The sequence below is a fragment of the Fundulus heteroclitus genome, chromosome 16 (assembly GCF_011125445.2).
Source record: "Fundulus heteroclitus isolate FHET01 chromosome 16, MU-UCD_Fhet_4.1, whole genome shotgun sequence".
Classification (NCBI taxonomy): Eukaryota; Metazoa; Chordata; class Actinopteri; order Cyprinodontiformes; family Fundulidae; genus Fundulus; species Fundulus heteroclitus.
This window is the reverse complement of record NC_046376.1, coordinates 2452633-2465243: the sequence shown is the minus strand read 5'-3', so window position 1 is coordinate 2465243 and position 12611 is coordinate 2452633. Positions and strand designations below refer to the sequence as shown.

Sequence of the window (12611 nt, the reverse complement as noted above, 5' to 3'; positions counted from 1 at the left end):
GGCATACGTCAAGGTCCAGTCTGTAGACTTCAGCTCGGCCTCTAACACCATCAACCCTGATCTTCCTCCACCAGAAGCTCCTCCAGCTCACAGTGGACCTCCAGCAGCTGGTGAGGCTGTGGAGCATCTTCTCCCGCTCCAGAACAATCAACACCGGCGTCCCCCAGGGGTGTGTCCTCTCCCCTCTCCTCTTCGCTCTGCTCACTAATGGCTGACCCTCAGTCTGTGAAACCCATGAAGTTGGCAGATGATGCTCCTGTTGTTGGGCTGATCCAGGACGGCGATGAGTCTGCACACACAGGAGGTGGAACGTCTGGTCCACTGGAGCACCAGAACCACTGGGAGCTCAACCTGCTAAACACAGTGGAGATGACACACACACACACACACACACACACACACACAGACACATTAATGTACATAGTGAGGACCGTGCCTTGATGTCCATATATTTCTGTTTATGTTCAAGACTATCCATGGCATAACCCTAACCAAATCCTTAGGACAGAAACAAAGTGAGGACTATGTTTCAGTCTTCATTTTACATCAAAGTCTTCACTAACTAGTAAAATGAGCAAAAAATGTTCTTGCTCAGCTGCAAATACAGATTATTCTATCACTTCTATCCCCAGACTGCCTCTGATGAACACCTTACAGTCAGGGTAGCTAGTCTGCTGAGAAAAAAAAACACTCTCCTCTGTTCTTACACTTTTTCCAGAATAATGTTTTATTTCTCTGTTATAGATTGTAGCTTGATGTTCTGCTTGCTGTTACTTATCTCCCTGTATTTTTTACATGACGTGAGCATTAGAATCCAAAGTCAAATTCTTTGTTTGTTCCCTCAAACTTGACAAATAAAGTCGATTCTGATTCTGTTACCAGGCTAATTACCGTTAGAAATATAATCTAATAATGATGTGTGTCTTAGCATTTATGCATTAAAACTCTAAAGGAACATGTTCAAAAATAAAGGTTATCCATTTGTGTAACAACCAGAAATACAGATAAATGGCAAATATAATTCATGGCAGCCATATTTGATCGTCAGGTTGAGGTTGGTGGGAAAACTCCGCAATTCTCGTTTGGGATTTTGAGTTCAAGGTATTTTATATTTATCCAAAATGGACCATGGACATTTTTACTTCAAACATGCATTTTTTTTTTTTTACCAAGCACCAATTAATCACAAAAATAAATGTAAATAACTTTACAGTCCTCATCCTCCATCCTCAAAGTAATTAGAAAGGAACATGTAGATAATGCATCTAAGAATGGTAAAAACAAATCAAAACCCTAAATAGTGTTTAATTCTGCTAAAACTGCAGCTCCTCTCATCATTTGAACGCCAGCGGACGTTTGCCCCTCCCAATATGGCGGCCGTGCTGACGCGTCGCATCGGCGTCCATGGCTCCTCCCTGCCCGGCCTCTGCGCAGCTAACAGGCTAAGCTGGCTCGGCGGCTCGCAGCTTCTCTCGGTGAGGTTAGTTAGTTTGAGACGCACCGGCTCCATCCGCAGCTCGGTGCCGTTCACAGCGACTTGATCCAAGGTTCACGCCCGGCGCAGGGACACCGAGTTCGGACGTCGGCTTACCAACAGTTGAAGATGATTAAGCTGTTCTCCCTGAAGCAGCAGAAGAAAGACGAGGAATCTGCTGGAGGAAACAGAGCCGGAGCCGGGGGGAAGAAAGCCAGCGCGGCCCAGCTCCGAATACAGAAAGGTGGGTCGGTTACCCTGCCGGGGCCCGCTCGGCTGCCCTGCCCCACAACCAGGCCTCCTTCTCGGGTCCCGGGCGGCAAACGCGGGGTGAAAACAACCGCTCAGCGGGGGGAGGCTCGGTCCAGGCCGGCTGGTGTCACCCTACCAGGCTAACACATAGCGCCACAACCAGGAGCTAACGGCGGCTAGCTCACACAGCGCTGCAGTTCCACACTAACCCAGCCAGGGCTAGAATGCTAACACACAACTAGAACTAGAACCTTAACCTGCTTGATCACAGGAACCATTGAGTCCTGTTGGTAACAGAGGGTTTAACCAGCTAACCGGGTATCATCAGTTCAGTTTATTCATAAAGCTCCAATTCACCACACGTCATCTCAAGGCATTTTATAATGTTAAATTCTATTAGATCCTCCAGGTTGGTGAGAAAGTTTCCTCTCTAAGGAAACCCAGCAGGTTGCATCAAGTCTCTCCAAGCAGCATTCACTCCTCCTGAAAGAGCGTAGAGCCACAGTGGACAGTCGTCTGCATTGTTGATGGCTTTGCAGCAATCCCTCATACTGAGCATGCATGAAGCGACAGTGGAGAGGAAAACTCCCCTTTAACAGGGAGGAGAACCTCCAGCAGAACCAGAACCAGGCTCAGTGTGAACGCTCATCTGCCTCCACCCACTGGGGCTTAGAGAAGACAGAGCAGAGACACAGAAAGCTCAGAAGCTCACATTGACCCAGGAGTACTTTCTATGGTAGAGAAGACAGAGCAGAGACACAGAAATCACAGAAGAGGTTTTAACCAGAAGTATCCAGAGAGTTTAACCAGCTAACCTATAATCAGTCTCTGTGTTTTTTTGTGAAACCAAACATGACATCCAAGCTGTCCTGACATCACCAACATCTCAGAGCTCTACGTTCTACTAGGTTCCCACCACCTGCTGTTTTTTTTTTAACTGGTTACCCCTGAATTGGTTCCTCCTGAATCAGTTTCCCCTGAATTGATTCTTCCTGAACTGGTTCCCCCTGAATTGGTTGTCTTTGAACTGGTCCCTCTTGAACTAGTTCCCCATGAATTGGTTCCCCCTGAACTGGTTCCTCCTGAATCAGTTTCTCCTGAAATGATTCCTCCTGAACCGGTTCCTCCTGAATCAGTTTCCCCTAATCGATTCTTCCTGAACTGGTTCCCCCTGAATTGGTTGTCTTTGAACTGGTCCCTCTTGAACTAGTTCCCCCTGTATTGATTCCCCCTGAATTGATTCCTCCTGAACTGGTTCCCCCTGAATTGGTTGTCTTTGAACTGGTTCCTCTTGAACTGGTGAACTGGTTCCCCCTGAATTGATTCTCCTGAATTGGGTCCCCCTGACATGGTTCGTCCTGAATCAGTTTCCCCTGAATTGATTCTTTCTGAACTGGTTCCCCCTGAATTGGTTGTCTTTGAACTGGTTCCCTCTGAATTGGTTCCCCCTGAACTGGTTTCTCCTGAATCAGTTTCTCCTGAATTGATTCCTCCTGAACCGGTTCCTCCTGAATCAGTTTCCCCTGAATTGATTCTTTCTGAACTGGTTCCCCCTGAATTGGTTGTCTTTGAACTGGTTCCCTCTGAATTGGTTCCCCCTGAACTGGTTTCTCCTGAATCAGTTTCTCCTGAATTGATTCCTCCTGAACCGGTTCCTCCTGAATCAGTTTCCCCTAATCGATTCTTCCTGAACTGGTTCCCCCTGTATTGATTCCTCCTGAACTGATTCCTCCTGAACTGGTTCCCCCTGAATTGGTTGTCTTTGAACTGGTTCCTCTTGAACTTGTGAACTGGTTCCCCCTGAATTGATTCCTCCTGAATTGGTTCATCCTGACATGGTTCCTCCTGAATCAGTTTCCCCTGAATTGATTCTTTCTGAACTGGTTCCCTCTGAATTGGTTTCCCCTGAACCGGTTCCTCCAGAATCAGTTTCCCCTAATCGATTCTTCCTAAACTGGTTCCCCCTGTATTGATTCCTCCTAAATTGATTCCCCCTGAACTGATTCCTCCTGAACTGATTCCTCCTGAACTGATTTCTCCTGAACTGATTTCTCCTGAACTGGTTCCCCCTGAACTGGTTCCCCCTGAACTGGTTCCCCCTGAACTGGTTCCTGAAAACATCCCAGCTGACCCAGACTCCCTCAGGGCATATGAGAGTTCACCTCCCAACACTTTAACTCGCTGGAACCACAGCGATGAAAGAAGTCCCAACTTTAGCTGGAATGTTTTTTTAACTAGAATATTTTATTTTTTCCTGAACACGCTGGGTTATCCGTAATTATCTGGTTGTATTTTGTCTTTTCTGATAAGTTAATTCTCTGTTGCTTTAGGGCTAGCTGTAGCTCAGATTAGCCGATCTAATCGTGTTTCTGCTGCGTTTCTGACTCGGCTGCTAGCTTCCATGTAGCGCGCTGATCTGTTCTGACTCACCACCATGTTTGTGTTGCAGACATCAATGAGTTAAACTTGCCAAAGACGTGTGAAATCAGCTTCCCAGATGACGACGACCTCCTCAACTTCAGACTCATCATCTCACCAGACGAGGTGAGAGCAGTTCAGGAAAGCTTCTCCTTCCTCTGTAAACTGCAAAAACTCAACCAAAAATAAGTGAATTTGTCCTTGATTAGAGCAGGAAAATAAGACCATCTGCCAGTGGAATAAGATTTCTTAGACTTAGACTTAGACAACTTTATTTGTCATTTTGTATGCAGCAGTGATTTAAAAGTAAACAATTTAAATGTAGACTATGCAGGAGAAGTCACAGTGTACAGGTGAGTATTTTTAAATCCATTTGATTGTGCAGAATTAATTGTGCAAAGGGCATTTGTGCAAGAATACAGCTTGTAAATTACAGTGGATTTAAAATACAGTATAAGGTGCAGCAGTGATTCAAAAGTAAACAATTGAAATGCACTTAGAAAAGGAACAACTCATCTCCATCTTATTTCAAGTGCAGTTTCTCTAATTATTTTATTTTATGGGTAAAATACTCGTTCCCTTGGCAGATTATCTTATTTACTTCCTCAAATCAATCAACTGTCGCCTTTTTTAGACTTAGACTTAGACTTTCTTTATTGTCGTTTTGTATGCACAGAGTGCATACAAAACGACATTTTGTTTCCATACAGCTCAGAAAAATTGCAGTAACTCTACAGGATACCTTGTAGTGAATTAGAGTACAGGATAAAAATGCAGTAATAAATTGCAGTCAGTTACAGGATAAGTTCCAGTTGACTTCCGGATAAAGTGCAGCCGTGATATTGGAGACTAAGAGTTGAGCAGCATTTATAATGCTGGATAAGGATACGATTACAAATGTGCATGTTTGATGGATCCACGGTTTTTATTTTTCAGTAAACCCAGAAATGTTTAAAAGTTTCACTTTTTCCTTATTTTTAGATGTTTCATCTTTTTTCCAACTGGCTTAAATGTAGATTTTCCCAGAACATCCCATAATGACAGAAAGCAAACAGTTTATTAAAGGCTAAAGGAGAAACTCGAGCAGCAGACGCGTTCCCAGCTCAGCAGCCTCGGCCTCCACTCGTCTCTACGGTTTGGTGCTGAGGTTCTGCAGATCTTCTCAGGCTCGGTCCGGTTGGACGGCGACGTTTCAGGCGTCTCCAGGGATGTTTGGCTGGCTCTGTGGACCTTCAGGTGCTCCTCAGCCTGAGGTCCAGAACCTTCTGGAGCAGCTTCTCTCCAGGAATCTCTCTGCAATCTTTCCTACCTTCTAATGGACCCTGGTGCTGCTGCACAGAGACCTCCCCACAGCATGATGCTGCCACCGCCGTGCTTCATCAGGAGGAGGCGTAGCCAGATGCTGAGCAGAGCAGGAAGGCTTGGAGTTAGGACCAAACACTTCTGGTGTGGCTGCCTCAGGTCCAAGAGTTTAGTTTGTCCTGATCTGATCACCTTAAGGAGCCTTTTGGTCTGAACACTGTAGCATAAAGAGCGGATTGGTGGCGCCGGTTCCATCTCAGCACCCAGTTCCCTTTTAATGACGCTCATCTGGTCCTGATTTACCTGCTTATTTCACACCTGATCCAATGTTTTTGTCTCTTTCAGGGTTTTTACAAAGGAGGGAAGTTTGTCTTCAGCTTTAAGGTAACAGTTTCTCATTGTTTGAATCCATCAACTGTTGCAGGAAGACTTCCTTCCTCACAGGTTCAGCTCAGACGCATCAGAATACGGTGAAAAAGTCCAAACCTCAGAGGTTCTTTACGCACAGCGAGATATTTATAATCCTGATTATAACTTATGTGCCATGAAAGAAAAAGATCCACCGCCCCAGAAAACCAGCTTATTGTTAAAAACGTTAAATTATAAACACACGGCCACACCCTCATGACTGCTGGCTGGACAGAGGAGCAGAAGGTGATGGACCTCCTCCACCAGGAGGAGCAGAAGGTGGTGGACCTCCTCCACCAGGGGGAGCAGAAGGTGGTGGACCTCCTCCACCAGGAGGAGCAGAAGGTGGTGGACCTCCTCCACCAGGAGGAGGAGCAGAAGGTGGTGGACCTCCTCCACCAGGAGGAGCAGAAGGTGGTGGACCTCCTCCACCACCAGGAGGAGCAGAAGGTGGTGGACCTCCTCCACCAGGAGGAGCAGAAGGTGGTGGACCTCCTCCACCACCAGGAGGAGGAGCAGAAGGTGGTGGACCTCCTCCACCAGGAGGAGCAGAAGGTGGTGGACCTCCTCCACCACCAGGAGGAGGAGCAGAAGGTCGCTCCCTGAGCAGCTGGATCCAGGCACATCCACAGAAAGTTGAGTGGAAGGAAAAAGTCTGTCAGGAAAAGCAGCAACAGGGAGAAGCGCCGCCTGGAGACGACCGTCAGGAAGGTTCCAGATGTCAGGGAGAACCATCACTGCAACCTGGACTTCCAGAACACCTGAGCCCAGACCCGGTACCATGAGCAGAACTCTCAGAACCCTGACAGTTCTGAGAGCTTTTTATTTATCTGGCTTAATATTTTAATCCTCTGAGAAGTTTGGGTTTTTACTCAGTGGATCCAGAACCACCAGAACCAGAACGGTGAAATGTTTCACTCTGACCTGAGGAGCCTCTGAACTTTTTCACCAGATTCAGATTGTCTGAGCGGACCGGCGGGTTTACCTGCCCGCTGGTCTGGACCTCCTCCTCCAGAACCTGCTGCCTCACTGAGTCTCTGTTCTCCAGGTAGGACAGGGTTACCCCCACGACCCCCCCAAGGTAAAGTGTGACACCATGGTGTATCACCCCAACATCGACCTGGAGGGAAACGTCTGCCTAAATATTTTAAGGTCAGTGTTCAGCACCGGGTTCTGACCCGTAACGTGGGGGGGGTGATATGGACCTTATATTTCATCACCATGTCTAGAGAAGACAGACGATCTACTAGGGCTGGGCGATAAATCGATTTAATCGATTAATTCAAATTTACAATTCTTTAAGATTTCATTTTTGGAAAATGTGGATTTTATTTTGCCAATACACTCATTGGGTTTCCATGAAGAGAACAGCATGTGATGCTGAATATATGTTTAGGCAAAATTATTGTCAAAATATTGTTAAGTGGAAACTTTTTTTTACCATAATACGAGGTACTTCATTTACTTATTTACTTTTTTTTTACTTAGTTTGAAGTTCACAGTGCAGTGAAGCCTGTTCTTAGCTCAATGTGTAATACCACTAGCAGCAAATGTTTTGTTATATTTTCATTGTTTATAATGGCACGGCTGCCATCTTGTTTTTAGTTGCACTTTGAATTCAGGTTAACTCCCTGATGAAATACTTGAGATAAAAAGCAAGGTTTTAAAATAATTTCTTTAATTTCTTTTTATGAAACAAAAAGGAGGAAAAATCCATTAATCGGATTTGGTATGATTAAAATTGGAGATTTATTTTTTAATCCATATCGCCCAGCCCTACGATCTACAGCAGGTAGATATGATTTATTAGTGAAATAAGGAAGTCTGGTTTTTATCACCTAACTGCAGTCAGTAACTGCATTTAATTAGATTTTTTATTTTATTGATGCTCACCAACCCTTTAGAAACGCACAGCTACTTCATCACTACTGTGTCATGAAGGGCTACCTGTACTGAGAGTCAGAGCTCACCTCAACATTATGTAAAATAAATAATTGCTTAATTATAGATGTTGTCGTTTTTAGATCTATAGAAATGCAAGTGTGAATAAACAGGAGGAGTAATGGATAAGCTGAACCTCCGGAAAAGTGACCAAATCAAATTTATTTATTCCACATTTAGCTAATTTGACATTTTAACAGATATAGAACAGACGTTTTTATCGGACCCCTGTGTTTTGGTACTTTAGTGAGCAGAATCAGAACCTGTGATGAACCCAGATGCTGATCTAAGCGTTCTCTCTTTGCTCTTCCACAGAGAGGACTGGAAGCCCGTTCTGACAATAAACTCCATCATCTACGGTCTACAGTATCTATTTCTAGTGAGTTCCCTTCTGGTTCTTCGGCTCTCTGTGTTCCACTCTGCCTGCTCTCTCTGATCTGAACCTGCTGTTCTGGAGACCCGCGGTTCTGGAACGCCGGTAGAACCGGTGCTGGTACCGGACCTGCGCTCAGTCGTACAAAAAGCAGATTTAAGAGAGTCGTGCGGAGCTAAAGATCCGGTAAAACGATGGTTTGGTGAAACGAGCTGATCAGTGAGAACGGCTCTAAGGAGAACATTTCAGAACCTCTAGCAGGAACTAAACCTCTAGAACCCGGCCAGCCCAAATATCTGCTCCAGCAAAGGTTGCCAGAACCTGGATGAACTGCAGACTGCCCTCCCAGTTGGTACCAGAGGTGCGGCAGCCATGTTGGATTTGGAGGTTGAGTTGCTCATCTCATAAAGAGCAACACTTTAAAGTGTTTTTACTGAGCAATAACTTAAACGACTTAATGAAACAAAGTGTGAAATAAAGAGTTGTTATAAACTAGACATCAGCACCAGAGACTAACCTGCTGCTGGACTCAGACCGGCTCAGAACGGGTCTGTTGTTGACGCAGAACCCCTGGATGTTTTTGGCCCTACTTACTAAAATATGCATAAATGTTTCTGTTTAAAACCAAATCCTGAAAGGGTTCCACCTGCATCAGCACCACATTTGGTCCATTCTAGAACTGCGATCTGGACCACACAGACGATTTCCATGGCCCACAAAAGGCCCGCGGGCCGCATGTTGGACACCGCTGCCTAAACCTGATTTAGAAAACCCCAGTTCTGCTGCTACTGAGGTGGTTCTGATCAGTTAAAAGAGGAAGAACCTCTCTGGTTCCGTCAGCACTTTGCCCAATAGCTTTGTTTACTTAAACGTTCCAGAACCGGGTTCGGTTCCGTGCCAGAACCGAGCCGTTGGGTTTGCATAGAACCCGTTGGTTCCTCTCAGGTCCGGTCCAGCCACAGTCCGCTGTCCGTGGTGCTGTTTTACTGCGGCCGACCCGTCCGGTCCGGTCGGTTCTGATCAGAACCTTCTTCTCCTCCCCCTGCAGGAGCCAAACCCAGAGGACCCGTTGAACAAGGAGGCGGCGGAGGTCCTGCAGACAAACCGGCGGCTCTTCGAGCAGAACGTCCATCGCTCCCTGCGGGGCGGCTACGTGGGCGCCACCTACTTCGAGAGATGTCTGAAGTAGCTCGCCGTCCCGCCGTCCTCCAAGCTCCTCCCACTTCTCCCCCTTCCTCCTTCTGCGCGTCCTCTCCTCCTCCTCCTCCTCCTCCTCCTCCTCTGGTCCTGCTCCTCGGCTGCAGCGGGAGCCGCGGCGACGGAAAGCAGCACGACGCAACATGCTTTCCTGTTTTAACGCAAAAGAAGCTCCTCCTCCTCCTCACCTGTCCCCTCCCACCCCCTCTTCCTCATCTCTGTTTCACCGCCGCCATTTTCACGCCACGGTGGGACGCCAGCGAACGACACATCTGACCGGACTCTGCTAACGGGGAGGAGGAGGAGGAGGAGGAGGAGGAGGATGAAGATGGAGGACTACGGATGGACAGATGTGGAGGGGAGGGGTGCTTGTGAATGTGGCTCTGGCCAACGTCTCGGCGCCGATGATAATGATGCTCACCAGATTGTTTTCTGTCTTTATTTTTGCGTGCGTGGCGAAGACACCTGACATCACGCAGGTGATCAGAGAGACACGCCCCCTCCCCGTCGCCGCCTTCATTCATTGGTTACCGATCAGAAAGAACGCAGCAAACTCCAAACAGCTCCCTCCGTTCCTGCAGGAAGTCTAACAGAGGGGGCGGGGCTTGTTCTTATGACAGGGGAGTCAAAGGGGCGGAGCTTGTCCACAGGAAGTCAAACAAAGGGGCGGGGCTTGTTAACAGGAAGTTTAACAAAGGGGCGGAGCTTTGTCCTTAGTTTTTCGCACAAAGTTTAGGAGGGGTGGAGATTTTCGCTTTATACCTGTGAGTCGTTCTTAAAGGGGCGGGGCTTAACCCTTTACTCTTGCAGGAAGTCTGACGGAGGGGTGGAGCTTCTACAGCAATGGAAGCAGATGCGCCTTAAATTAATTTCTTAAAGAATTTTAGTTTTTTTTTTAGCTTGAAGTGGCCACAACGCCCCCTAGAGGTCTACTGAGGGACGTTGGGCATCAGAGTAAAGCAGAGGCGGCTAGTTTTAAGGGGAGGGCTTGGAAGAGTAGATTTGTTGCAGTAGCAGGAGGGGGGGGGGCTCATGATGAAGGAAACATGCCTTAAAAGTCTTTGTAGCTGTTGAGTGTCGATCGGTGGCTGAGGAGCTTCTTCCTGCAGGAACCACGATGACCGACAGGAGGGGGTCTGCTTGGAGTTTGCTGCTGAACAATCCCATGAAACGCTGGTGGGCGGGGCTTAGTATGATGTGGGTGGGGTCATAGCTTAGTGTGGGGGGGGTTGCTTGTTTAAATGAGGGGTTTTGGGTGGGCTTTTTGATTTTCATTTTAGGGTGGGGTCAGGGGGAGGGGCTTAAAATGTTACGATCTATAGTGTATATTGAAACCCCAGCTGTTCACTTTGACTGCAATATGATTTATGTTAAATAAAATATGAACTTGAATGACGAGAAAAACTGTTGATGTTGGGATTTGGACGACACAAACACGCTGAAAACACGTCAGGTTTTATCATTAGTCGTCTTTTTAATAAAGCTCAGATGTTCATTAGCTTTTAAACACATTTAAAAATGGTTAAAGATATACATTTACAGAAAGAACGTGTGTTTTCTTGCATATTTACAGTCCAGTCTTTATAATATATATTATAGATATAATGAATCACTGGTAGCCAATCATATAGACCACTAGTCCTAAAGCAGTGGGTAGAACCACAGTCTCAGCTGTTCTGCTCTAAAGGGGCAACATTTCAATATTATTTATAGAGCACCACAACACATCAACTCTCTCCAAAGTCAAATTCAATCAAATGTTTCAGACAGATTGGTCAAAAAGTTTCCTCTAAGGAAACCAAGAATTTTAACTTTATTACCAGAGGCCAAGTTAATGCCATCCAGATTAAGTGATTGATTAAGAAGTTTATTTTTTGAGGACTCTGGTCCAAAGATTACAACTTCGGTCTTGTCAGAATTTAAATGCAGGAAATTTAAAGTCATCCAGCTTTTGATGTCATCAAGACATGACTGCAGTCGAAGTAACTGATTGGATTCATCAGGATTTATGGATAAATATAGCTGAGTGTCATCAGCATAACAGTGGAAATTAATCCCATGCTGTCTGATAATTTTGCCAATAGGAAGCATAAATAGAATTGGTCCAAGGACTGAACCCTGTGGTACTCCACAAGTGACCCTAGAGTTTGAGGAAGATTTATTATTAACAAGAACAAACTGGAATCTGTCCGACAGATAAGATTTAAACCAGCCTAATGCTTTTCCCTTAATCCCTACAGTATGCTCAAGTCTTTGTAGGAGAATATTGTGATCAACTGTATCAAATGCAGCACTGAGATCTAACAATAGAAATAAACTGATGCCTGACATTAAATCCAATTAAATTTTATTTATATAGAGCCAATTCATGACACACGTCATCTGAAGGCTCTTTCCAAATTCAGACTCCATCAGATCCTCCAGGTTGGTGAGAAAGTTTCCTCTCTAAGGAAACCCAGCAGGTTGCATCAAGTCTCTCCAAGCAGCATTCACTCCTCCTGAAAGAGCGTAGAGCCACAGTGGACAGTCGTCTGCATTGTTGATGGCTTTGCAGCAATCCCTCATACTGAGCATGCATGAAGCGACAGTGGAGAGGAAAACTCCCCTTTAACAGGGAGGAGAACCTCCAGCAGAACCAGAACCAGGCTCAGTGTGAACGCTCATCTGCCTCCACCCACTGGGGCTTAGAGAAGACAGAGCAGAGACACAGAAAGCTCAGAAGCTCACATTGACCCAGGAGTACTTTCTATGTTAGAGAAGACAGAGCAGAGACACAGAAAGCACAGAAGCTCACATTGACCCAGGAGTACTTTCTATGTTAGATGGTGATGACAGATGATCTGGGTAGGAGACAAGTCCACAAGGAGACGTCTCCCAGCACTGTCTGAGGAGCATGGAGGAGATTCCATGAGACAGGTAGGTACACCAGGAGAGCTGGACCGGGCCTTCAGAGGTCCTGAACCCATCAGTAAGACCGGTTCTGCTTATTTGTGCAAAGGAAAGAGTTCTGCCAGAACCTTCAAAGTGACCTCCAGTGGGGCCTGTTCCCTCCACCCGGCTGGTTCCTACCAGAGAACACCAGAACTGGCAGGTTCTGGTGCTGGCGCCCTGTTCTTCACACAGATGAGAGCAGGTTCCCTCTGAGTTCATGGGACAGATAGAAAGGTTCTGGAGAAGCTGTGGTGAACGTTCTGCTGCAGCATTCAGCAGAACCGCGTCTCCATCCAGCAGAAGCCCAGACCGCCA

The 12611-nt window shown here is 46.3% G+C and overlaps 1 protein-coding gene across 2 annotated transcripts; it reads left to right on the top strand.

The window, feature by feature from the left end:
- The first annotated feature begins 1415 nt into the window (after positions 1-1415).
- On the top strand, positions 1416-9966 carry ube2m (ubiquitin conjugating enzyme E2 M). 2 transcript variants are annotated; one of them, XM_036148675.1, is made up of 7 exons: positions 1416-1718; positions 4176-4270; positions 5792-5830; positions 6903-7006; positions 8111-8174; positions 9217-9406; positions 9439-9966. In XM_036148675.1, exons 1-6 carry the CDS (start codon positions 1604-1606, stop codon positions 9355-9357), a joined length of 558 nt encoding a protein of 185 aa, XP_036004568.1. In that variant the 5' UTR covers positions 1416-1603; the 3' UTR covers positions 9358-9406; positions 9439-9966. The 2 variants fall into 2 exon arrangements, with proteins under 2 accessions (XP_036004568.1, XP_036004567.1); XM_036148674.1 differs by having other exon boundaries at positions 9217-9966.
- The last annotated feature ends 2645 nt before the right edge of the window (positions 9967-12611 follow it).

Bases quoted from the DNA above. Each gene is read 5' to 3' on its own strand.
- ube2m (XM_036148675.1), top strand. From the start codon at position 1,604: ATGATTAAGCTGTTCTCCCTGAAGCAGCAGAAGAAAGACGAGGAATCT. The intron at 7,007-8,110 runs GTCAGTGTTCAG...GCTCTTCCACAG, and splicing joins GTCTGCCTAAATATTTTAAG to AGAGGACTGGAAGCCCGTTC. The intron at 8,175-9,216 runs GTGAGTTCCCTT...CTCCCCCTGCAG, and splicing joins GTCTACAGTATCTATTTCTA to GAGCCAAACCCAGAGGACCC.